General features: G+C 58.2%; 1 protein-coding gene across 1 annotated transcript in view; it reads right to left on the bottom strand.

The window, feature by feature from the left end:
* Window positions 1–294: 294 nt before the first annotated feature.
* The window catches only part of LOC116592613, a 32,734-nt gene continuing 13,429 nt past the window's right edge, over window positions 295–19,599 (bottom strand). The window contains exons 5-6 of the mRNA XM_032345892.1: window positions 2,443–2,619; window positions 295–1,340 (exon numbers count right to left, since the gene is read on the bottom strand). Of these exons, the coding sequence (XP_032201783.1) occupies window positions 2,541–2,619 (79 nt within the window). The 3' untranslated portion in view covers window positions 295–1,340; window positions 2,443–2,540. The remainder of the gene's footprint in view (window positions 1,341–2,442; window positions 2,620–19,599) is intronic.

Below are 19,599 nucleotides of genomic sequence, written 5' to 3'. Positions count from 1 at the left end.
AGGCGGGGGCACCCCTGTCCCCATCACGCCCCCCTCCCCTGAGTCCGGCTGCCGGGGCCCATCCGGCTGCAGCAGGACCGAGCTCTGGGGTCACATCGGGGGTGACGTCCGCTTGCCCGCCTTCCTCTCTCGGGCTCTCGCGCTCTGTCACACCAGGCCGCCGCGGGGTGGACCTCGGGCTTGGGCGCCCACCTCGGCGTGACTCGACCTCCCGACCTCCCCGCTCGCCGCCGCCCGCTGGACGGCCCGCACGTACCCCGGGCGCATCACCCCGAGCTCTTCTGTCGTGTTCTCGGCTGCATGTTTATTTGTGAGCTCCAGTGTGAAACGGTTACTAATTCAGATTTTTACTGTGGATAAACAAATACAGAAAATTAACAGATGTGTTTTGCAGATGTATTTAACAAAAATAACATCCCTCGTGATGAGGAGAAGCAGCCTTCAGGGCTGCGGCACCCGGAGGCTCTGAGCACCTCCGGACACCCTTCCCAGCTTCCGGGGGGGATTCCGGGGGGCAGAGGGGGACAGGTCTCACCTGAGACGCCGGGGCTGCTGGCGGGCGGGACCCATGGGGCGGAGGAGGTGGGGAGTCGGGGGGCTGGCAGGGGCCACGGCTCGCCGGAGCCCCCAGGGGGAAGAGGAGGAAGCAGGAAGACCCCGGACAGACCCGGGAGTCGCAGGAGCACAGCAGGGGTTTCGGGACGCCCCAGGGACGACCAGGCCCCCAGGGATTGGATCTGAGGAAAGGAAAGGGCCGGGCAGCGAGCCCACTGTGACCGGGAGCGCCTGTCCCTTCGTGTGCTCGAGTGTCTGCGCATGGATGCTTGTGTCTCACTGGTACGTCTCTTCTATTTATAAAAAATGCGTGTGAGTCCACGAGCTTTAACAAGGAAATCTGTGCAAGTTCTCGGTTCTTCTGCGGAACAGGACACACGAAGCGTGGGCCGCTGGTTTTCCCTCTCTGGGTCTGCTCCCCACAGACAGCAGGTCCCCCTCATCCTTCCCGAGGTGGCCGAGCCCCTCCGCGTACGACGCTCCCACGCACGAGCACAGTCACACGCTCCCGCACGCACACATGCTGCCACACGCACACACACGCGCCGCGAGCACGCTCCTGCCCGTGCACGACGTCCCCTCTCGGCCTCGACCGCCGTGCCGTCGACCCCGGCGGTGAATGAACGAAAGGCCTTTCTTCCTCAGCACGCAGGTCCGGTCCTGGGGAGGAAACGCTCTGCAGAAACGGTTTCTTCTTACGTGAACGGAGACACAGCCCCATAGGAACAATTTAATTGGCCTTTTCTTCAGAAGTGACTGTTACACAGAGGAAGCTTTCTTCTCAACTAATTTTACCCAAAAATAAAATGAAAGACTCAAAGAACATCAGAACTAAAGGGAATGGTTAATTCCACCCCATCGGATACTGGGGGAGGGAAGGGGTGGTCAGGTTCAGTGCTGCCTTCTGAACGGGGCGGAGGCTGGGGAGCAGGGTGGGCGCCGGGAACAGGGCAGGGGCCCGGGAGCTGGGTGGGGGCCCAGCAGTAGGGTAGGGACTGGGGAATGGGGTGGGGGCCCCAGAATGACGTGGGAGCCCAGGAACGGCGTGGGGACCTGGGGATGGGGTGGGGCCCCGGAGTGGGCTGGGGGCTGGGCACAGACCAGGTGCCAGTGTTCTGGGGTGACATTCCAGGGGGAGGGGACAGATTGCGAGCAAACAGACATGTGCAGGAGGGACTATTTTGTGAGTGATTTGTGTTCAATGAAGAGCAGACGGGATCTTTTGGTAAACTGGCCATTCGTTCCTCCTACATATGGGTGACCTCAGGGTCTTCCCACGGAAATCTCTGAGTGCATCTAGGATCATGTTCTGAATCCCGCGCCTGAGGCTGAATTACGGGCAAAGGGGCAGGACCATCTGCGGCTTGAGGCACAGGCACAGGCGACTCCGGAACCTCCTGCTCCCCGGAGATGCATCCCCGTAAAGGAGTCACCCCCAGAACCCGCTCTCCTGCCGCAGCGTGAAGATCCGCCGCACCCCGTTTCTGCGGGGACGTCTGCCCGCCTTCCATCCCCTACCCCAGGTGAAGGTTCTCTCCTGTGCTGCCACCGTGGTGGCCCACTTGGCCAGGACGAAGAGGACAATTACCAGAAAGTGTGTGGGGCCGGGGCTGCTGGCCCTGGTGGGTGGACGGTGGGTGCGTCAGTCAGCCGAGCCGCCTAACAAAGACCACAAGCCGGCTGCTTGAACCGTGCCCTTTAGCTGTCCTGCAGTGTCTAGGCCTTGCGTCCCAGGTCAGACATGGACGGGGCTGGTTCCTCCTGAGGCCTCTTGACGTGCACGCAGCGTCTGTCCCTGTGTCCTCATGTGGCCGTCCCTGTGGGCGTGTCTGTGTCCTAATCTCTTCTTAGGAGAGGCTCAGGCCCACCCTAGTGGCCTCATCTTACCTGAGCTCCTCTGCAGAGACCCCGTCTCCGAGTGCAGTCCTGCTCTGAGTCCTGGGCTGAGGACTCCACACGGGGACTGGGGCACACAGCTTGGCCGGTCAGCGGAGGGCTCCTGGCTGCTCGTCCTCCTGCCGCACACTCACGCCTCGGACGGTGAAGGCGTGCCTCTCAGACGACCTGACTTTGGGCGGGCAGGAGAGTGACTGGTCAGGGGAGCCGCTAGCCGAGGATGTTCAGGGCTGGGTCACGGAACAAGGAGGGAAGAAGAGCCCCCAGCTTCCTGTGCGTGGTAGCGCCCTTCTTGGAACCGCTCTTGGGCAGGAAATGTGCATTTGGGGCCACGCACGGCAGTGGATGGCCGGCCCCGTCTGGCCCCTTCTGTCTTTCCCCGTCATCATGGATGACATCGGCAGCGTCCTGACTGCCCCACACCAGTGCGGACGCGCCATCTACTCACCGCCCCCCCCAGATAGAACCCCAGCCGCCACGCCTCCACGGCCGTCTGCCCGCCGCGATCCGAAGCCCAGAGTTGAGGCCTTCCCAGTCCTGAAGAAACCTGACGGGTTGAAGGGTTCACTTTTCACCCAACGCACTGGCGTCGTCCTGGGTTTCCGGTTTTTATGATGTAGCAGAACGACCCGTTCCGTGCCTGTCACCCTCCGCCTTCGTGTAAGACAGCTCGGTCCGACCGAGTGTCAGGTCTACAGAAGAACACGCGTGCCGTCGAGCGCGTGCCGGACCTGACACCTTCTGTCCCGGATCTCTCCCTGCCGCGGCCAAGGCGGCTTTATCAGCATAATCAAGGGAGGCACATACACTCCTCGCACATTCTTCCAAAAGTGGCTTTTAAGAGTAAAATAGATATAATTTGCGTGGAGTCGCGCCCCCCGCTGTTTGACTGACGGGCACAAACGGCAGTACCGTCTGTCGGCAGCGGCATTATAAAGGGGTCCCGGGGCTAATGCATCACCGGGGTCCCCAAAGAACATACAAATGAGCGCGGGATGAAATCAGCCGCAGCGTCCCGGCCGGCACCACCGTCCCCAGCACTGTCTCCTCTGATACATCGGCTCCATTTCCAGGGGACGCCCAAGGGACACACAGCCTGCTCAGGCCACGCAGACACTCCCACCCGCCCCGCGCCCCCTTTCCTGCTCCGGAGCCTCCCATCCCTCTGCGGGAGCCCCTCCCTCGGCTCACCTGCCGCGGCCAGCGCCATCCGGAGGGCTGAGACTGTGTCTCCTCTCCCCACCGCCTCCCTGAGCCCGGCTGGTGCCGGCGTGGCCCGGGGAGCCGTGAATGGAAGAATGGACGGGAGGGACACGGGACAGTTGTCTGTGTGTGTGACGTCGTGGTGGAGGGACTGTCTGTGCCCACCTACTTCCCCGGAACTCAGAGGAATGTCTGAGGGACTTGACTTTAGGATGGGAACAAGTGACCACAGGGGGAGGGGCAGAAAGGGGGAGGGGTAGGAGCCGGACTCAGGGGCGGCCCTGGAGGAGCCCCCTGCCTGCAGGGAAGGGAGTCCCGCCAAGCATCCCCCGGCTCTGTCACCCGCCACCCCTTTGGGCACCCTAGGGTCCTGGGTGCTGGAGGGACACCCACCACCTGTGCGCAGCCAGGCTGCGGGAGCCGCGGCTGTGGGTGGCTCGGCTCTATTTAAAGGTTTTCCATGGAAATAACCGATAGTCGTGGAAAGGAAAAGTGTGTTTCTCTGAGTGCACAGAAGACACGTCCACGTCAGAATGAGGACTGTGCCGGGAGCACGGCTTCAGCCCATGAGTAGCGAAGCTGTGTTGCTGTTCCCGTGGGCTGTCGGGCTGGCAGAGCTGCGCGTCTGTGCGTCCCCGTGTTGTTTTACCACGCTGGACCCGGCCCCGCCTCGGAGGCCCAGCCGCCTACCCTCACCGGCGGCCTCATTAACGCTGCGGATGGGACAAGGAGCGCCCGCGGAGCCCAGCGCCCAGTGCTCCCTGACTGCGGTCCTGGGGCAGATGGCAGGAAACCCGTGTGGTGGCTGAGCTGCCCAGGACCCCCCAACCCCCCAGCGACGACCGGGTGTGTGCCGGCTTGCTCAGGGCCATCGCGGCAGCAGGAAGTGTGTTCCATAACTCCTGCTCACGCCCGTCAAACGCTCGTGAACACGCAGCCTGGCCACGTCGGGGCCTTCGTCAGGATGGCAGCCTGTGGGTGGTGGGTGGGCAGGAACCACGTCCCCCACGTGTCCCCTGTGTCCCCTGCATGTCCCCTGTGTGTCCCCTGTGTGTCCCCTGTGTATCTCCAGCATGTCTCCCACATGTCTCCGAGTGTCCCCTGCATGTCCCCCGCGTGTCCCCCGTCTGCAGGCAGGATGTTGTCCAGGACTAGCATGTCCCCTCTGACCCGTGCCTACAGAAGTGGGTACCCGAGTTCGGGGACCTTCCATTTTCAAACAAGCCAAGTCTGAGATAAACGGAGACCAGTTGGCCGCCCTGACTCAGGACCACAGGAGACCTAAAGGACTCAAGCTGATGGAGTCGAGGCAAAGTCACCGGTAAGTAAGTGAACATACCAACCCCGTAAGAGAAGACGGTCCCACTGTGGCAGGCAGTGGACTCCAGGGCACCTGCTGAGCTGGGGGAATGTGCTGGCGTCCTGCTCTGAGCGCAGAGGTGTGGGGCCAGGCTCCCCTGGGTGCTGTGGGGCCGGGGATGGGGCTGGGGCAGCTGAGCAGGATCGGACCACTTTCTGCAGGCGGGAGCATCGCGGAGGAAAGGAGACACACACTCAACCCTGAGGCAGGGACCCTCCTGGAAACGAGGAAGTTTCCCTTCCAACACCCACCACAGTGCTGCCTCCTCACGGCCCACGGTCCGCAGGCTCTTGAGGGACACAGACTCCTCGCTCTCCGCGAGGAGCACGACAGTGTGAACACGGCAGCCGGGGGGCTCTGGGACTCCCCACTCCTCTGGCTGAGCGAGGCCACACCCTACACCATTTCACCTGTGGCCGGGTGTGTGGTTCCCGTCAACCACCAACAGTGACCAGGGACACGTCAACCGCCAACAGCCAGGGACATGGCGGCTCCCAGAGGGGGCCCTGCTTCTCTGAGCCCCTCCCAAGCCAGGAGACTTCTGGTGGCCTCTGGCAGCTCAGTGTTGGGTTCTAAAAATTTACACGATTGATCATAAATTTCCACCACTGATTTTTTTTTCTTAAATAAGCACTTAAATTTATGGGTGATCATGCAAACCTCTCATCAGATATGAGTCAGAGCCACACAAATGATTAAACAGGAACTTCTAATTTTTAATGAAATAGCTGACCCAGGCTGAGTAATAAAAATCAGATGCGGTCCCATCGTGGGTCTCGTGACACAGCCTCCCCTCCCCCGACTGACCGCTGTGAGGACTAGAGCTCCTCTGCGGAGCCCTCCCCCAGCCCAAGACCCCCGAGGGGCGGAGCGAGTGGCCTCCGCATCCCCTGGTGCCCCTCACAGAGGGGCTGTGACCTGTCCTGGGAACATGGATGTCTGCTACACCTGCCCCCGGGGCGCGGCAGCTCCGGGAGCCATCCGAGGAGTGTGTTCGAGAAACAGAGCCAGCAGGGCGTGGGCACAACAGTTTATTGCAGGAATCTGTGCACGTGGTTCCGGAGGCTGAGATGTCCCAGGACACAACGTCTGCCCGCGGGGGACCCAGGAGAGCTGACAGTGTGACCCCAGGCTGGGGCAGAAGTCCAGCGTCCTGGCTTATCCGTCAGGAGACACAGCAGATGCTCCCTCCGCCTTTCTGTCCTGTTTGGGCCTCAGCGGCCGGCATCCCGGGGACCGTGAGCTGCTTCACTCCGTGCTCCGTCCGCCGCTCACCTCCAGAAACACTGCGCAGACACACCCCAAATCACCCTGAACCAGACATCGGCGCCCATGTGACCCGCGAAATTAACCTGAGCAGTGCGCACGCCCCGGGAAGCCCAGGAACGCTGAGCCCGTGCCCAGGGCAGGTGTGAGGACGCCCCCCAGAGGCCTCTGGCCCGAGCCCCTCACCACGCTCAGCACAGACCTCTCAGGGCTACGCCGACCAGCTGGTCGGACGGGGGGACCCTTGCAGCCAGACTCCTGTGCCCGGGGCCCGGCCACCCCAGGCTCCACACACCCTCCGAGGTGCTGCGGCACCTTCTCACCCCACACCCAGGGGCAAGGCCTCGCTTGACCCGACCTCCGTGACCACATCTCATCCCCGAGAAGCAGCGCCGGGCTTGGACGCCGCAGGATGACTGGGGCCGTGTGTGCGGAGCGCCCGGCGGGGCCGGCGGCTGGGTCGGCGCCAGGGTCCTCCGTCGCACTCGTCCACACGTGGGGCGCACGGTGCGTGCGGGTGCGGGAACTCACTGCACCGGCGGGAATTCGACACCTGCTCCCTAGTCCGGAACGGGAGGACTTAGTGAGGACTTAGTGACCGGCCGCGGAGCAGAGCCAGGCCTGCGTCAGAGCCCGCGTTCACAGGTGTGGAAGGCTGGCCCTCGGAGATCTGGCCGCTTGCCCAAGACGGCGAGGGACTGCGGGGGCAGAGCCCAGCTGGGCCAGCTGAGGCCACGATGCGCTCTCGTGGGACCTCCACGGGGTGGTCTCCATCCAAACGGCGTGAGCCCCACGTCATCTCATCCACGGCACTTGGCCCCACAGCCTGGATGGTCACCCATCCTTCGGAGCATGCTCTGTGCTTCCCTGTGTGCTCTGGGGTCACCTCCACATACCCCGGTGTCTGGTGGTCCATGTCCTCGAGGGGAGGACAGATACAGAGGCAGCAGGTGGGGAGGGAGCTCCCGTCTTGCTCTGCCACACACTGGCTGTGTCCTGCAGCGGGTCCTTGAGCCTCACGTGGCTTCTCTGTGGACAGGGCCAGCAGCTCTGACCTGAGGCCTTTGGCCCCCAGAGAAGGGGACAGGCCAGTGCAGGCGCCAGGAGAGACACAGCCCAGCCCGGTGTGGGAGTGAGGGGTGTGCACTCCGCCAGTGCTCTCGGGGTTCAAGGAACAGGACGGGCTGGCTGGCCGCGGGCAGAGGGTGGGGTGGGCGGATGGCCTGGCGTTTGGGGGTCCTACGCCACGTCCTAGGGTGCAGAACCAGGAGCCGTGCAAGGACCACAAGACGGGACAGCGAGTGTGGGGCAGGAGGAGGCAGTGTGCCTGCTTGTGCGTGAGGCACTGGAGGGGCCGGGTGGGGGCTGACGGCTGGACGTGTGGGGACGTGGGTGGGTCCGTGGCTCAAGGGGGCGGCGGCACCGGGAATCACCATCTGTGGGTCCTCAGCAGAGAGAAGCCAAGGGATGGGTCTGCCCCGGTGGATGAGGGGCTGGGGAGGCTCTCCCCACTCTGGCCACATGCATCACGCTGCCAAGGGAGAGGGTTTGTGGCTGCAGGGGGAGCAGCGACCCTGCATCGGGGCCCCCCTCTGGCTCCGGCTCGCACCCTGGGAAGGTCACCCGTGCTCTCCCAGCCACGGGAACACTGAGACAATTCAGGTAACCTCGCTTCCCAGGCCACCTGCCTCCGACTGAGGGTCCAGGGACACCTGCCAGGTGTCCTGCCGCATGTCCGCACTTAGGGATGGAGACGTGAAAGGGGGGATTCGCAGTGACCGGGGCTGGGCTCAGGGACGCCTCCCTGCCGGGTCTGTGGCCGCAGAGGCAGCCCGTCCCTCCCCCGCCCGCGCCGCCGCGGGGCCCGCAGCTCCGCACTGCGTCCCGGAGCTTCACCATCCGTCACACGTATGTTTGTCTTCTCCGTCTATTTTGGGAAGCGGATTCTTAGATCAGCAATTAGAAATGTCACTTGTACTTCGGGGAGGAGGGGGGTTGCAAAGTCTATAATTGAGAATAGTAATCAAACTCGTTGACAACTTCAATGGTATGAAAATGGTAATTAATTGTAAATCTTTGATGGAATGTATAATATTTATCTATTTTTGAACTTTTTACTGATCAGCAGCAAGCTCTGGTGTTTTATTTCCCTTTTTATCTGATTTCTATAGTTAGAATCTTATTTTTTCCCCATATTAAAAGTTTCCGTGGGGAAGGAAGACGTGTCTTAGGAACAAGTATCAGGGTCAGCTAGGGGGCGTGAAGGGGGCGCCGTCGCCAGCCTGGGCCCCGGGTCCTGCGGAGCAGGTGTGAGGTGGGACGGGGGCCAGAGGCTGTTCCCGGACCTGCGAGCCTCCTGTTCCGGCTCTTCTGCACCTGTCATTGCGAGCGGTCTTCTACACAGGTGAGCGAACCCCGTGAGGTGGCTTTTCTGTCACCTCCCGTGGCTGCAACCAATGGCCGCGGCCCAGGCGGCGTGACCGAAGCTGTCTGTGGTCTCCGGGCCACGGAAGCTGGAGTCCCAGATCCCAGGGCCACAGGGCTGGTCCTCCTGAGGCCGCTGTCCTGGGCGCGTGGACGCCGTCCTTGCCCATGCCCTCACAGCGCTGTCCCCTCGAGTGTGTTCTGGTCCAGAGCTCCTCTTCCTGTAAGGACCCCAACAGCTGGATCTGGGCCGCTCCTGACCCCGTACGCCCTCGTTCACCTGTGTGAAGACCCCGTACGTGAGGTTAGGATGGCAACACGCGAACCTGGAAGACCCGCTCAGCCCACGCAGACGACAAGGGGCCAGGCAAACTCCGGGACGCTTGCATCTCTTGGGGAGGCTCCGGGAACCCAGTGGGTTTGTCAAAGACGGATGCTGCGGGGGACTGTCCTGCGGGCTGCAGGACGCCCCCGGGAGACGGCGGAGTCTCTGCCCCAGCTCAGGAACAGACCTGCACCGGAATGCTTGGTTTTCCCGTCTCGCTCGTCATAGTTACGATATTCCACGGAGGTCAGAGGGAAGAAAGAGAAAGCCACCGGCCAGGGCTGGCCAGGCTCGGGGAGGGGAGGAAGCCGGACGGGTCCTGCGGATCTCCCCCTGCGGTTCACGCTCGGCAGCCTTGGACGGCCCCGAGGCTCTTGCCCCACATCACGGTCAAAAACACGAGGTGCCCGCCCAGAGGTCAGAGGCGGCTGCTGACTCTTGCCCCAAGGGGTGACTGATCCCCAGAACTCCAGGAGCTGGGGCTTCGCAGGCTGAGCTTGGCTCACAGAGCATCTCTGTGCCCTAGGATGACCGTGTCCGTGTGACAGAGCACCCACTCCTCCCTCCGGGGCCCATGGGGTTTCTGCATCCACTCCCGCAGCCGGCAGCTGTCCAGCACCTTCCCCGTGCTTCTCCCCAGGAGCCTGGCTTCTGGCCCCAGCCTGACCGCAGCGGGGACGGGGCCGTTGGATTGACAATGTTGACCCCTTTCCAGATTGTCCCAGCCTTCTCACTGAGCAGTGTTCCCCAGGCTGAGGGCACCTGAGGGTCAGAGCCGCACGCCCAGCAGCCTGGACCCAAGCTCCCATGCACAGTGACCACGGGCAGCAGGTCAGGCCGCATGGATCGTGATGCCAGCCTCATCCCAGGGCTCCCACCTCCCAACCCCGTCCCCCCCCCCCCACCAATACCTGCATCTTCCCAATCATCCCCCAGACCGCCGAACCCCGTCTCCACAGACCTCTGTCCAGGGCTGCCACATGGCCTTCAAGAAGTAACGCGCAGGCCACAGAGGTCGGTTGTCCCCAAACAGAAAAGCCACAGACGTATCTGCGCACGCGCGCACACCGATGGCAGAAGGAACGCGCCGGCCGCAGCCTGTAAGGACCGTGCGTTGGAAATGAGGGATGTTCTTCCGTCGAGTTCTTAATTACGCCCCCATGCTCGTCTGTTCCCCCCCAGTGAGTCAGCCGGCACCAACGCCACGTTCTACCACCCGGCTCGCAATCTGCCGGCGTCACCAGCCCACAGATCACCCACAGCAGTCACAATTCCTCCCGCAAAGGCGTTCGGCAGAGGAACTGAAACAGAACAGTGAATGAGCTTTAAGAGATTGGGACTAGCAGATTTCCAGCTGAAAACGAGCCTCCTTGCCCTGATCAGGATACGCTGTTACGGCGAGTAATGACAACGTGTTCACGGCCTCCAGTGCGGCCTTCTGGGAGTTTGCAGGATGCCCTCCGTTCTGGGGAAGAGTCTGACGATTAGGCAGGTCCCAGGCACCCCGAGAGCAGGAGGAGACGATCGGACGGCAGCCGCTCTGGATCCGCGGGCCTGCGTCTGGCTGCTCGGAGCGTCCGCGCACACAGCCGCCCGGCCTCGGGGAGCTGACTTCACCTCCCAGGGTGTGAGCTGGTGAGCGTGGGTGAAACGGGCCCGGGTGGGCGCCGGTGCAGCCCCCAGACTCCCTCTGAGTCCTGAGGTCCGTGGGACAGGTGGGTGAGGACTCACGAGGGACCGAGTCCCTGTGGGCCCAAGAAGCAGAGCGCCAGGGCTGAGCGGCCAAGTGTGAGGAGGGTGGAAGCAGGGCCACAGCCTCCGAGCTCAGGCATGCGGAGACCCTGGCGACATGGCTCCCTCGGACCCCTCCCGGGTCAGCGGCCGCAGCAGGAGACAGACACGGAGCCCGCACGGCCATGGGCATGGAGGGGGGCAAAACGGCTGCGGGGTGAGACGCTAGCAAGACCCTCGCCTGCGTGGACTCCAGACACGGCTCCCAGGCCCCACGAGGGCAGGGGTTCTGGGCGAGCAGGAGAGAGCTGGGGACACCCGGGTCCTTCCCCATCATGGATTCCAGCCTCGTATCCAGCAGCCAAAGCAAGAGGAGACGTGTCTGCCGGGAGATGGGGCACACTTCACTTCTCCCACCGCTGGCCAGCACCAGGGGGGCCTGCAGGGAGCTCCCCTCTGCCGCCACCCCAGGGCTGAGCCCTACTTTCCCTCTCTGCTTGGCGACTGACCAAAGGCAAGCGGGGGCCCAGCCAAGGAGGTCCCCGATCCAGGCCCGGAAATCAGGATTTCATCCTGTAGCCAAAAGGAGCCCCTGCCAAGACCCCCGGACCTGGGGTCCCTCGGACCTGGGCGGGGTGAGCAGCCCCACAGCCGCCCGCCCGCCAGCTGCCCGGCGAATCCCCGTGAACAGACCTCACGTTCCTGCCGCAGCACAAACACATCCTAAATCCAATTGATATCATGTAAGACATCGCCTCCCCCACCCTCTGCGTGCAGCCGGGTCAGAAGTAGGTGACGTCCATTGCATTACTTGGCATAAACATGATTTTAATAATTACCATGGGCCAGAACCCGTGCCTGCTCCTGAATAATGAGCCCTGAATCCTATTACGGTTCAGTATTAAATATCTTCCAGCTCAGCTCCTCTGGCAGGCTGAGAAGGCGAGAAGGCGGCGGCGGCACCGGCGTCCCTCCAAACCGCGGGCGGTCGAGGATGAACCACGTCTGCTGCGGCTCCGAGACCTTCATAACGTGCCGTTTTGCAGCCACAGAGGACCGCGTCTGGATTACATTCCGTGTTTTGTCATCAAGGGGATTTGCTCGGATCTGTTATCATTTTAGGTCGTTTTCTCGTTCACTGAAGACTGTAACCACTCTCTACCTAAGGATACACATTGTCTCACGTCAACATCTTCGTGCTCCCAACAGTTCACGTAGGGTCCTCGTTTGCACCGTGGACAGCGGGGACCAGGCCCGGCGCCAGCACACAGGAGGGGGCAGGGGCTCGCAGACCTCCCCGCTGGCCGTCTCCCACGGCCCCTTTGTCTTACAGACGAAGACAGTGGGGCCCGGGGAGGTTTAATGAGTCACCCAAGGTCGCCCAGATAAGTGAAGGCCCTGTGGTGACGAGGATTACCCCACATCTCGACACCCGGCTCCCGAGGGTGTTTAAGTGGTCAGCTCCAGGCAACGGCTGCATCTCCGGGGGAGGCAGGGGTGACTCGGGGCACCCCTCCAGGGAACGGTGGGCACACCGCGGCTCCCGCCAGCGCGCAGTCCTTGCTCCAGAAACTCTGAGAAAGGCTGGTTGGCTGGGAAGTTCGTGCAGTGGGGAATGCTCGGCTCACACACTCAGACGAGAAAGACGCCCAGCCACGTCACGATGTTGCGGCTACACTCACCGAATCCTGTGGGGCAGAGCCCTCGGCGAGTTCCGTGACACATCCCGTGGATCCCCGAGAAAACCACACCAGTAGAGGCCCAGGCAGAATAGTGACGTTTTTACCCGGAAGGAAAGAAAGAAATGCAGAGCAATGCCCTCGCAGAGTTTAAAGAAGTTACCCCAAAGCACAGGGGTGGGGGCCCCCCACGGGTCACGGGGGCATCTGCCGCTGGGGCTCCAGGGTAGGTCCCATTGAACCCGGCCTGCCCTGCATGACCTTCTGGAATCATCCACGGCCCACGTGTCTGTCTGCTCGGGTGCCTCATGCAAGGATGTGAGATTTCCACTTCTCGTTTTACACGTCCATGTGCGTGACGTCCACACACGTACATTATACAAAGTACACGCACGTGTTCTATGAAAATGCGTATGGAGCCACCTGGGGGCTCCGTCGGTGACGCGTCTGCCTTCAGCTCCGGCCATGATCCCGGGGTCCTGGGGTGGAGTCCTGCGTCCGGCGCCCTGGTCAGCCGGGAGCCTGCTTCTCCCTCTGCCTCCGCCTCTGCTCCCCCAACGTCTGTGTGTGCTCTCGCTCTGCTCGCTCGCTCTCAAACAAATAAAATCTTAAGAAAAAGTATATGAAATATATGATATAAAATATACATAATACATACTACACAAAATGCATACATAACATGTATTTTATAAAACACATATGTAATACCTCATATACTATTTTATTAAAATTATTTCAAATGTGAAACAAAACTACAGAAGGCAATAATAAACCACCTTGTACCCGCCACCTTGCTTTAGCAAATCAAAATATGACATTTATAAAATCTCTTTAGGGGGCGTCTGGGGGGCTCAGTCAGTCAAGTGTCCGACTCTTGAACTTGGCTCAGGTCTTGATCTCAGGGTTGTGAGTTCAGATTCCGCACTGGGCTCCACACTGGGTGCGGAGACTACATTAAAAAAAAAAAAAAAAAGTGGCGCCTGGGTGTCTCAGTGGGTTAAGCCGCTGCCTTCGGCTCAGGTCATGATCTCAGGGTCCTGGGATCGAGTCCCGCATCGGGCTTTCTGCTCAGCGGGGAGCCTGCTTCCTTCTCTCTCTGCCTGCCTCTCTGCCTCCTTGTGATCTCTGTCTGTCAAATGAATAAACAAAATCTTTAAAAAAAAAAAAAGAAGTAAAATCTCTTTCAACAACTTCTTGCCACACAAGAGGAAGATATCAAAAGGGTAACACACCCACATAACACAACCACGGAACCAAACCACAAGTCCAGGAGCAGGACACAATCGTCCTCCGAGGCCCCCGGTGCTCCCATCCAGCGACCACCCCTTTCCCCTAACCGGTGCCCCCGTCCCGCCTGTAGGAGGACAGACCCCCCCACCCGCCTCACACGTCCTGTCCGTGGTGCCCAGCACGTGTGTCCTTCGGGTCCCGCTTCCTTGGCTCGACCCCGTTTGCGAGATTCCTCCATCTGCCGTGGAGCGAGACTGAGTCTCACCCGTTCTCGCGGCTGAGCAGGATTCCACCCTGTGGCTGCGGCGACGTGGCTGGACCCGTTCTGTGGGGCACGCAGGTGGCCAGCCACCGGGGGCGTCAGGAGACGCGCTGCCGTCCATGTCTCCATCTGTGGCTTGTGGTGGACGTGTCCTCGGTTCTGCTGGGTCCATCCTGGGGACCGAACAGCTCTGCGGCAGGACGTGCCGGGTCGGGGCCTTACCAGTTACCAGCAAACACTGTCCCAAAAGGATGGTGACGTCACTGTCCCTGGCAGCAATGTTCATGCTCCGTTGGGTCCTCCCCGTGGTGGCGGAGGTGTGGGGCAGCTCACGGAGGCGGCGCGTGTGCACGGCCCACGTGGGAGTCCCCCGCTGGGAAGAGTGACACGTTGCGCTCTTTTATGGGAATTGTCTTCTCTTCCTCATTAACTCGGGGCTCTTACGTAGTTAGTTGGCCCCGAGGCCAGCGTCGGACCTCTGCGCGGTGAACGTCTCCCCTACTCTGTCCGTTGTCTTCCGCTCCTGCACGGTGTCTTCTGATGAGTGGGATTCTGAGTTTCGATATAACCCGATCGGTCAGTTTCCCAGCTTAGGTCTTGTGTAAAAAAGTCTGCCGTCACTAAGACCACAGAGGTGGGCTCCTCTGCCTTCTTCCGAAAGCTGTCCTTTGCACCTGTCGACCGCAGTCCCTCCGGAAGTGACTTTTCTGTAAGGTGGAAAGCAGGACCCGGACGATTTCTTCCGTGCAGGTGCCCGACTGACCCCCCACGTGCTGAGAGCTTGTCCTCTCCTCTGTGTCCGCGGTGTCGGCGACGCCTCAGATCATTTTCTAAATGAAACTCCAGCTTATTTGCCAGTTTTCCCGCTAACGCCCTCTTTCTTCCCTTGATTCTAATCCAGAATCACGCACTCTGCCCAATTGCCTTGTTTTCCAGGTCTCTGTCCCCCGATTTCTCAGTCTTCCCTTGTTTTCCGCGACCTTGAACATCCCGAAGAGGACAGGTCACGCATCCCATAGAATGTCCCTGAGCCCCTGTTTTCCTATTGTTCCTTCGTGATTGGACCGGGGTTGTGGGTTTCTGGAAAAATAGCAGAGGGAGACGCCCTTCTCAACACATCGTGCCAGGGGCACAAGACACCCACGTGACTTGTCAACCCTGCTCTTGACCTCCACCACAAGGTTCCCACTAGTGGCCCATTTCTCCACGGTCCAGCTACCGTGTCTCCTTTCCCAGCCCGTTCCTTGGACACCAGCCCTTGTGCCCAGCCCAGCAAGGGACCCAACTTCCGGCCTCCTGCATGGAGGAGGGTCTGCTACCTCCTGCGGGATTTCTCTGCAACCGGGTCGTGTCTGCTTCTGCCCGTCACCCCGGACGTCCATAAGGACTCAGCCTGTTCATTCACGTGTTGTTCAATTGTCCGAAAATGTCAGGATTAGAGAGAGAGCAGACGCTCGCTCCTGACTGAGAGGGTGCCAGATGGGTCTCTGGCCGAGAACAGCTTCACCGAAGAATAAAAATGAAAACGACGTGGAAACACTGGGCATGAAGGACAGGGGACCCAGACGGTGGTCCCTGAAGAGCGTCGCTGTCCCTGCACAGGAAGGGGACGCTCGGGGAGGCTCCCGAGGGGCACCCTTAGTGCCAAGAGCCCAGCGAGGCCCCAGCATCAGGAACGCGCAGTGCCCGATTCTTTCTGCAGAACACGGGAGCCGGGACAGCGTTCTGTGGGTGTAAGATGTCCGGAGAGAAGGAGTCGAGAGAGCCCAGAACGATACCCAGACACATACGAACTCTGACTTTTTGGACAAAGGTACAAAGGAGATGCGGTGCAGGAGAGTCTTTCTACTTTAACTGAATAGAAATGGGCTTTTTTTTTTTTTTTCCCAAAATTAAAAATGTCAGAAAGAACCACAAAACCTAAATAGAGAGGTAAAAATTTTCCGATATATGACCGAAAACTGGCTGTCGCTTAATTTGCAATAAACGTGTCCAACCCAAGAGTAAAAATGAGCCAAAGGACAGCAGGCCCAGGACCCAGGCCATTTTCGGACACAGGAAACACACACGTCCACTGAACGCATGAAAAGATGCTTAGTGTTATTTGTAAGTAATGGGATAAGAAAAAAATAAATAAATAAGCCGCATCACTCTCCAGCCGTCTGATGGCCCATCACTTGAACGTCTGTTTACGCCATGAGGACGCAGACGGACAGGACTCACGTACCCTGCGGTGGGTGTATAACCGGGAATTGGTGCTGCCTCAGCGGCGGGGTAGGGGGTCGCGGGTCAGGGCCGACAGCCCCGGGGCCCAAGAAACACCAGTCCTGGGCAAGGACCACGCGCTTAAAATCTAACTGAAAAGCTGGAATATCACAGCAGACTATTTCAAAGTCTAATTTGGGTTTTATCATTAAGAATATATATATAGACCACGAATACTGGTTTGTGTTATATTTTACACAACGAGCTTATAAGGCAACCATGTCCTCATATCCCGAAGGAACCATAAATAGTTCCAATGTTGCCTGTGGGTCTTCCAGGGCGGTCCTCCCAGCAGATGTCATGGCGGCACGCGGAGCAGGAGTGTAGCTTAGCCTCACGCCACACGTGGAGGCCTCCTCGGTTCCCCAAGGGCTCTCTGGACCCTCGTCACCACCGCCCGCCCTCCAAGACACCTGGGGTGCCACTGCGGGGTCTCCCCACCAGGCAGCGGGGCCCACGCGTCGCCTGCATCTGCGCCGCCGCCGACCTGTCTCGCTCGCCTCCGCGGGTCCCTCGTCCGCTTGTCAAGCTCCTTGATGTCCCTCTGTGCGTCAGCTCTGGGTGTTATTGTTACCATTCTCATTTCTTGTGATTAACTCTTTCTCTTCTCCTAAGCTCTCATTTCTAATAGTGTCCCATTTCCTCTCCATGTCTGACACGCTCTTACAGTGCCACGCAGGACATGTGCTCCGAACCCACATGAGCCCATCCGCCCGTGTGTCTGGGAGTCCACGGTGTCCGCAGCAGGGCACGCGCTGGCGGGTGTGGGAGTCACGGAGGAGGCTGCGTTTCCTTCAACCTGGACCTTCGAGGCCTGGAAACCTGGGTGCAGAATAATGTACCCGAGAGAGTTTGGGGGACTACATGGAAAATACAGATTCAAGCCCCGAACCGGCAGATTTTCAGATACAGGAGGTCGAAGGGATGGCGTCCAGCCCTCCACCCAGATTCAGAGCCGAGGGCACGAGCCTCTGTCCTGCTTCCTCTCTCTCTGCACGTGGAGCCCTGCAGGCCGCCAGCGCAGGCGGGGATGCTTACCTGTCTCCCCGCCTCTGGTCCTCTGTCCCGCACAACGGCTCACCACCCAGGAGCCACGTTACCGTACCCGCCGGGGGCTGGGAGCGCAGCGGACGTCTCCGGAGCCTGGTTTTGCATTTTTCCTGCTACTCTTTCCTGCTGACGGCTTCACTCACTGTTTCTGAGCACAGACAAGCACTCACAAGCAGGCGCTTCACACTTGACTACATTCTGAGGAGCATGAACTCATCCGGGACTTCCATCCCTGATAGCGCTATGGAAAAGGTCTCCCCTGGGCGCCTGGGTTACTCAGTTAAGCCTCTGTCTTCGGCTCAGGCCACGATCCCAGGCTGCTGGGATCGAGTCCCAGCTCTGGCTCCCTGCTCCGCGGGGTCTGCTTCCCCCTCTCTATCTGCCCCTCTCCCCTGCTCCCACTCTTTCTCTTGACCTTTCAAGTAAATAAATGAAATCTTTTAAAAAAAAAGTCTCTCCTAAAATATTCAAAATTTTACTTTTAATATTTAGTTTTTAATCCACCTGGATATTATTTTTGAGTACGAGAGGTAATAATGATACAGTTTTTCCAAACACCATTTATTGGGGAAAAAAATCTGTATTTTTCTCCCCGATGCTGTATCAACTCTGCTGCTTTATTGGTTCCATCATCTTTGGTCTGTCCTGGGTGACTGCCCCCTCCGGCTGGCGTGTCTATCACACTGTCCTAACTCCACAGCTTTCTGATACATATCGACACATGGGGGGCAAGCTCCTCATCTTTTCCTTCCCAATTCACTCAATTACTCTTTGGCCTTCTCTAGTACGTGATTATCAACTGGTCATGCTCCCTGGAAAACACTAGTGCTTTTACCCACTAATTTAAGGAGGATCATCTTGTTCTACTACTGAGGCATCCAATTCAAAAATATCTAGTCATTGTTTTCAGATTTACATGTCCTTTGAGGCTTATAATCACCATACAGGCCTGGCAAATCTTTGAGACCCTATGGAATGTTTTGGAAGAAAAACAGCAACTTTGTCCTGTGGCATCTTCTATTTATTTTATTATTTTAGGATGCTACTGACATTTTTAAGTTGCATATCCAAAAACTTTCTTGGCAGTTTTGTTTCTCTGATTGTCCGTGTATATAATCGTATCTTCTGCAAATAAATGTAATTTTATCTTGTATAATCTTATATGTAATATACATATAATTTCTGAGTCCAATTTTTTTTCTTGCCTTATTGCATTGGTTTGAATTCAGTGGAAGTTTGAAGAGAAGCAGCGGCAAGTGGTTTCCAGCTCATTCCCGACTTCAAAAAGGAGGCTTTTAAGATGTTATCGGTCATTACTAACTATGATTTTTATTCATATCTCTGGGAATGCCCTTCAGGCTAAGAAGTTACTTTTAATTCCCAGTTGGCAAGCCGTTTTTCATCCTGATTGGATCTTGGTTTTTTTCAGTACTTTTTATTGAAACACCTGTGATCTTTTTTAAATATAGTCTTAGCTCCAGTATTCTATCAGTTGTGTATATACAGCACAGGGATTCCACACGTCCAGATGTTACTCTGAGAAACGTGCACAGGACTAAGACTACACTTACTTTGATGAACACGGAGAATACGTAGATGATATTTTTTAAACTTTTTAAAAAACTTTTAATTTCCTTATGAAGTGGACAGTTGTCATCGTGGGGATTTTGAGACACTGCTAGCTCTCTTTAAAAACTCTCCCCAGAGCCTCCTCCTTCAGCCTCTACTTCCTGACCTGATACAACCTTGATCTTGGTGACGCTTCTAGGAATGGTCCCACCGGTCCTTGACCACTGACTTTGAACTTCCTGCACAGAGGTCTCTGGAACACAGAATTTACTACCATCGTGCTCAGCTAAAACTGAAACAAGCTTATTTCAGCATATGGCTGCAACTCTACTGAATTTTGGAAGATTTCCTTCCAAACCACGACTTCTTGTTTGATTGCATTTCACCAAGCTAGAGTTTAACTCGTCTTGATTTTTTCACAAAATGTATTTCAGTGACTCTTTTTAATTTAAGTTTCAGATCTTGAACTAGTTCTTTTTCCCAAAGAAGAGCTCCCATGGCATTTAGTGGGGTTTTTTTCCCCAGTTTTTTTTTTTTTTATTCGTTTGTACATGAAACTGTGAGTTCAGTTATCTCTTCAGACACAGCAACATGCTTGTTTTTTGAAGCTTCGTCTTTCCGTGAAGACATGAATGATTCTCACAGAAAGTCAGTTCATATTCCTGGAGTTTATTCTCTTGGTTATGGTTCCAGAACTGTATTTTTGTAAGCCTTTCGCCGTTTTGACCTCCAAGCCAGATGAGTGGGAGGAGGTGGGTTTTCCCCATGAGTCTGTCTGCCCTCT

The sequence above is a fragment of the Mustela erminea genome, chromosome 6 (genome assembly GCF_009829155.1).
Source record: "Mustela erminea isolate mMusErm1 chromosome 6, mMusErm1.Pri, whole genome shotgun sequence".
In the NCBI taxonomy this organism is placed as follows: Eukaryota; Metazoa; Chordata; class Mammalia; order Carnivora; family Mustelidae; genus Mustela; species Mustela erminea.
Note: the sequence above shows the minus strand (reverse complement) of the source record. Positions and strands in the feature narration are given on the sequence as shown.